At 39.8% G+C, this 6,611-nt stretch overlaps 2 protein-coding genes across 2 annotated transcripts; both read right to left on the bottom strand.

The window, feature by feature from the left end:
• Window positions 1-269: 269 nt before the first annotated feature.
• On the bottom strand, window positions 270-1,750 carry LOC113161329 (lysozyme C-like). The gene is made up of 5 exons (XM_026358849.1): window positions 1,539-1,750; window positions 1,045-1,224; window positions 891-954; window positions 526-555; window positions 270-426 (listed from the first exon to the last, which is right to left on the bottom strand). Exons 1-5 carry the CDS (start codon window positions 1,702-1,704, stop codon window positions 357-359), a joined length of 510 nt encoding a protein of 169 aa, XP_026214634.1. The 5' UTR covers window positions 1,705-1,750; the 3' UTR covers window positions 270-356.
• Window positions 1,751-3,499: 1,749 nt separating this feature from the next.
• On the bottom strand, window positions 3,500-5,145 carry LOC113161328. The gene is made up of 5 exons (XM_026358848.1): window positions 5,001-5,145; window positions 4,070-4,552; window positions 3,920-3,983; window positions 3,770-3,811; window positions 3,500-3,660 (listed from the first exon to the last, which is right to left on the bottom strand). The coding sequence occupies exons 1-5, from the start codon at window positions 5,143-5,145 to the stop codon at window positions 3,597-3,599; spliced, it is 798 nt and encodes a 265-aa protein (XP_026214633.1). The 3' UTR covers window positions 3,500-3,596.
• Between the last annotated feature and the right edge of the window lie 1,466 nt (window positions 5,146-6,611).

The following is a 6,611-nucleotide window of genomic DNA, read 5'->3' as shown; positions in this document are numbered from 1 at the left end:
TGTTGATGTTTAGCAGGCTGGAAGAAGTTTATTTAGCACCCACAGTTTAACAATGTCCTGGAAACACTTTCAGAATTTGGATAAGTCTTGTTGAAACAACCCCATGGTTTCTGTAAACCACTTTACAAGGTACCTCAAGATTGGCTTGAGATGTTGCATGGACAGAGTTACAGTTGTTTTAATTCTATATGAATCTAAATGATTCATATTCATTTAAACTGACATATTTAAATTAAAAAGGAAATAAACAAAACACTGCAACAACAATGTCAAGATGCTTCATTTTATTATGATCATCACAAGTTGCCCAAACACTGTAAACAAGTGATGTTATGACAGTAAATGATGAATTGAAGTTATGCACATCCAGCAAAGTACAGAGAGGCTTGTACAGCTCCACACACATCGTTCAAGACTGACCCGAGCCTGAAAACAATTAGATCAGAATTAATTGAAGTATTTTCTATTTGCTCAGTAAACATTTCGATATTTAATTTGAAAAGCAGAACATGAACATGAACTTACAGGCCTCCTAACCCCAGCACAGCCTGGCCACTGTGGAAATACAGAATATGTATTGAAATGAATGAATAACAGGGAAAGAAATAGATTCTCTGGACATTTACGTCTGATGAGCTTCAGGAATGATTCCTGGATTGATTTCTATGAAACTGCAGATCACACCCCTCACTTTGTCCTGGTTCCAGGTGACTCTAAACTATTAACTAAACTAAAATAGAAACTGTGACGTCGCAGGATGTGGGGTGACCAGACATGAAGCATTCTTTGAATTCCAACACAAGAAAGCGGTTTAGTGGAAGAAAGGTTTTCAGCCTACGGCGGCTGTTTCTATGTCGTGTGGAGCACCAGGACATTTAAAATGAACTTACCCAACGCTGGGCAGGGTCTTCACCAGGCAACTGATGTCATCCAATAAGTTGTCATCAAGCAAGTCTGAAAGCAGAAGAAGTTCAATGAAGATCAAATTTACAATGATGATAATCCAGTTGCACCCAGATATAAATCATTCAAGCTCATACTCACTGATGCAGGGAATGCCACAGAGGTTCTCCGACAGATTTAGGCCGTCATTGCAGACCAGGCAGCTGCTGAGCTGGAAAATGCCCAACAGCTTGCAGTTCTTTATCCCATCTACCTCCTTCAGGATCAGGTTCTTTATGGTCCCGATGTTCAACCCTGATCCCAGCTCTGCATTACACACAACTGAAGATGGGAGAGAGAAAAGAAAACTAGAGTGAACCCCCAAGAACTAATGTGGAGAAACACTAGTAAATAGGAACTTGCATTCATTTTATCTTTGATTATACATTTAAAACAGATTTTAACTTAGCTTATCCAAGATACATCAGAACATCTTACAAAGGAAATATAAGGAACTAATTCATTTATTACATTTGGTTTACTAAAATCACATGATACATATCTCAGCATTTCCAGCAGCTATCAAACCAACATATACAGGAAATACAGTCGTACTCTTCACTGTTTGTAATGTAGAAAAAACAACCAGTGCTTACGTTTTGCCAATAAGTCGTCCACACTCAGTCCAAGTGAAGCTCCAATTGCCGTCAGGTTACCGACAGCAACTTGCAGCTCGTTCCTCAGTTGACATTTGGACAACAGCTGTCCTTCAGCCAGGCTGCAGCCCAGCACTGCCAGCAGAAACGCAGCATATATCTTCATCTTGACTGGAGATCTCCTTCTATCTTCTGATTCTGAAAACCCAACAGGACATGAGATTTATACTGTCTGCACGACCACATGTAACAAATAACACACGTCATTGTTCTGCTCAGATAAAGACCACTCCCTTGGTTTCTGGACGTCCCCAGTTCTGGATGTGAACTTTGTCACATGTTGATGTTTAGCTTTGGGTTGCACAGCTCCAAAGACAACAACAAAAGTGATCCGTCCACCGAAAACGTGTTTGCAAATGTTCCCTCTTTTGTCCTTTTCAAAAGTCCAAGTCATGATATCAAAACAAGAAAAGGTCAAACTGTCTGTGTCCTCACATGAGACAGAGACAGTCATAGTTTAGGGGGATTTGATGTCGGAACACGCAGCGTGTTTTCTGTATTCTACCCTAAACGCAGTTCTACGTTTATCCCCAATAAGACTATTAAAACCATTGTCCATCTTCAACATCAAAAATAAGAAACGTGGACAGGAACGATTTTACTGCAAGAATTCTTTTGTATTTGTTGTTCATGAGTTCATCAGCACTGAATGTTCTGTCTTTTTAAGAATGTACCAAATGGTTGCTCTAACAACACCTAATGTTTTTTTGGTTTCTGATTGATTTGATTTGGTTTGTTTTGGTTTTTCAGCCCAATGACACTTTGTTGGCAGCGACAGCTCACCCGACTTTTTGTGGACAGCATGCACCAAGTAAAATAAAGACAAAACCTTTTGTCCCTACTAGTTATCGTTATGCATGATTCCAAAGCCCCAAAGACTTAATTATTCTTCAAATGTAACTTTTTTGTCAAGCAGCCTTAAACCTTTCTGACATCTGTTGAATGTTTCCAATAGTTCTGACACCTTGTGACATAATGTGGCGTCGGACCAGTTTCTCAAAACAATTCATCATGACAGGTGTCATAGCTACTAGTCGATAGTCATTGAGGTTGTCAATGGAGGTCTTTTTAGGCAGCGGGACAATTGTGGCGGACTTCAGGCATGGTGGGATAGGTCATAAGGGTTCATATTCTACATTAACACACACTTCTACATTCATCAGGTCCTTCTACAAGTCTCTAGGAGGAATACAAAGGGCTATGCTTCGCTCTAATTCCATCCATTCCATCTTTTTGTTGTTGTATCCATTACCATTTCAGTGTCATTAAAGAATTTAATCTTTTTACTTGTGAGAAAGCTCCTTTTTATTTGCCGTGGCTTCTACTCACTTTTAATACCTGTATGAGAAGTCCTCACAGAGGCCTCTAGTCTGCTTGATTAGATGGAGTAAAGCAGGAACAGGCACCTGTCACCTGGCAATGCAACTGGTTGTCTCTGGTTCTTTTGTCCCATTATTTTTCAGTCCTACTGGGTGTGATGGTGCGAATATGGCTGGATGATTAATGTCACCTTAAAATTAAAGCTGAAAGTTTTGATTCTGCTCACATCACACATTCAGTGTTTGAAATTCAAACAAACAATTCAACAGCTTTATTTTAATTTCATTATTTATTAACCGAACCACATGTTGTTTATGTTGCAGATGGTCAAAGTTTCAGTCCCTTCCCCACCTCCTGAACCCTCATACTGTTCCTCATATCACTGACTTTAAATGTATCATGTGTAATATAAGGGGGTCACTTAATGGTATAGCTAAATAATGTTAAAAAAAAAGTTATTTGATTTAAAAATAAAAACACTTTATTATATTTCACAGGTTCTCTTTAGTGACCAGTTCATGTTGGAGGAAATCTCATCATCAGACCACACAGTGAAATTTAAATAAAGCAGGTGCCACAAACTTCACTTTATTGTTGTCACTTATTCTCATCAGTAGCTGCTTATTTAAAAGAAGAGTAAATAATTAGTGATGTTATGACACTAAATGTACAAAGTTATCAGCATTTAGCGATGTAAACAGAGTCTTGTTCATGTTCACACTTGTCTGAGATTGTCCTGAGCCTGCAAATAAACAGAAGAGATCAACATTACTTCAGGTATTGATTATGGGAATAAATCACACTAAAGTATTATAAAAAGCTGAAGATGTAGAATCAACTGATGAACTTACAGTCCTTCTTCCTCTCTGCGTTTTGACCCAGCGTGATCGTCACTGTGGAAATAAACGAAAATATCCAAATTATATGATGAAAATTTCAGCAGATCCATGGATAAAGCTGTTTATCACCCTTTACTTACTATCAGCCACACTTATACTTACCTAAGATCGCCAAGGATCTTCAGCAGGCAACTGATGTCATCACTGATGTCATCATCAAGCAGATCTGAAAAACAAAACAAGACAGTTTGCTGTAGATTTAACATTGAAAGTAATTTGAATAAAGTTGGGATGATGACAACAACAACTTACTGCTGCAGGATATTCCACAGACATTGGCTGTTGGAGTTATGCCGTCGTTGCAGGCCTGGCAGCTGCTGAGCTGGAAAATGCCGTACAGTACGCAGTTCTTTGGATCAGACTGGGTTGGCGATGAAGGTTTCCTGTCATGGCGTCGTCCTCGAGGACGGCCACTCCTCCCGTCATTGTGATTGTCTTTCTTTCTGTGGTCTTCTTGGTGGTTCTCAGCACTGGTGTTCAAACCTGATGTCAGTCCCTCCTGAGAGACACCTGAAGTGCAGTTTGCACGTGTTTGCAATGAACGCTGTTTGTCATTTCGTCGTACTCGATGATTGGACACCCTTGAGTTGTGATGCCTGCCTTTATCTCTACCACGATTGTCTTCCTTTCCAGGATGATCATCGGCCTGCTCTTTGCTGTGACTGACTTCCTTCGCAATCGGCTGCGTCACAACACTGGTGTTCGAACCTGAAGCCAGCCCTGCCTGACAGACAACTGAAAGCACAAGAGAAAGAGATAATGAAGTGACAAATGTTTGTTACGCCTTTTGGTCCACACTTCAACAAACTTCTTGTCTATTGCTAAGGCTTACTGCAGATATAAATGGTCTTAAGATGATAATTCCTCTCCCAGACTTGTAATCATTCCCCTAAACCTGAAAAACAGCTCGAACATACATACTCTGACCAACCACAACATTAAAACCATCACGGGCTCTCTGCAGCTACACAGCCCCATATGCAGCAAGCTGCAATGTACTGCGTGTTCTGATGCCCGTCGATCAAACGAAAAAAACCCCCAACCCTTAAACCCTTGAAACAAATGAATGGTGTCATTCACCCCACCTTTCAGTGGTTTTAATGTTGTGGCTAATTAGTGTATGTTTTATCTACAGAAGCCATCCACAGTTGGCTCAGTGTTGTAATGTAAAACCGGTACTTACGTTTGGCCACTAAGTTGTTTCCAGTCAGTGTCTGGTTAACAGTTGCATTTTTCAGCTCACCCCACAGTTCACATTCTGGCACCAGCCTCCCTTCAGTCAGACTGCAGCCCAGCGCTGCCAGCAGAAACCCCATGAGTATCTTCATCTTGACTATGATCCGTGACTCTGGAAACATTCTTGGCCTGATACATATATATATACTGTCTGCAGAACCACGAGATGCTGTGTCACTTCTTCTCACGTCACATCTGTCACTTACAGATGTGGCTCAACAGGTTTGTTAGAAAGAAAGATTAACCTGACAACATCCTTCTATGTTCAAAGGTGATAAGTGAAAAGACATTCATGAGAGTAAAATTAGATAACAGGTGATGAAATTTATAGCTTCAACAGATCGCGTGTCAGCACTGGCCATGTGGTGTGTGTTTTATATAACTCCATTAATAGTAGTATTGTTTATACTTTAACTCTGCACTGTAATCTATATTTCAATGCTGATGAGACCATGTTGTATGCCTTTGGTGCCACTGTAAATTAGGCTTTCTCCAGACCTTTAGATCTCCCTATTTAATTTAAAGCTTGTTTTAAACTCAAAAAAGACAAAATGCATGCACATCACAAGAGTACGAACCACTGACAACCCAAATTTAATACATGGTCTTGTCTAATGTGTCCAATACTGGTCCTCAAGAGCCACTGTCCAGCTAGTCTTCCAACTATCCTGCACTTACGCCTTCTAATTGGCAGCTGTTGGTGTTGTTTGATAGTATTTGTAGAGACGCAGAGAGGTGATAAGAGAGCAATATGACGTATTTAACATCCTCACAACCATGACACCTGATCACAGGAGAAACCTTAAAACTTTAGCTTTAAAAGTTCCTTACACCTGGTTTCCGGTACTGTTCTACTTGTACTGTCTGCCCATCCTGGAACAGAGATCCATCCTCTGTTGCTCTTACTGAGGTTTACTTAGTGTTCGTACTTATCTGATTTTAGTATCTAAAGACAGAAGGTGCCAACAATCATCAACCCCAGAGTTTCACTGTGTCTGGTTGAATAAAGTGTATTTTACTATGTTCATGTGTGTGCAGGGACATATGCTGTACTTAGTTTTCTTGGCCTCAATTAGATTTCCTGATTAAATAAATTGGCAGCATGAAAACAGAAAACATTTTAACAGAAGATCCTGTTAAAATATGAGTTTGCAACAAAACTATTATGACTACTTATTGGTCCGGACTGATAAAGCTACAATATATGTGTAAAAAATATTCTAGATAAAACAAGATGAGGTGAAGTTGATTTGCCTCAGTGTTCTGCTGTCAGTGTATAAAGAAACACGATACAGCTGGAAGTCATTACCAACTTTTGCTGTATTTTTGCAGTGCAGACAGGTAAATATATCATTCAAACTGTTTAACTACAGAGCGGTGATGAGAAATTTGTACAGAATGTTGTTTGGCAATGACTTGTTAAAAAGACGTAGTCTGAAATCCCCAAATTCTTTGCAGTTTTACATTGAGATGAATAAGTTGTTGTTAACCTATTTGCCTGTGTAGTCTTTTGCAGAGCGCTGAGCCTCGCCCTATCCTTATTTCTGCACGAGTCCAG

This window comes from Anabas testudineus, chromosome 1 (assembly GCF_900324465.2).
Source record: "Anabas testudineus chromosome 1, fAnaTes1.2, whole genome shotgun sequence".
Lineage (NCBI taxonomy): Eukaryota > Metazoa > Chordata > Actinopteri > Anabantiformes > Anabantidae > Anabas > Anabas testudineus.
Note: the sequence above shows the minus strand (reverse complement) of the source record. Positions and strands in the feature narration are given on the sequence as shown.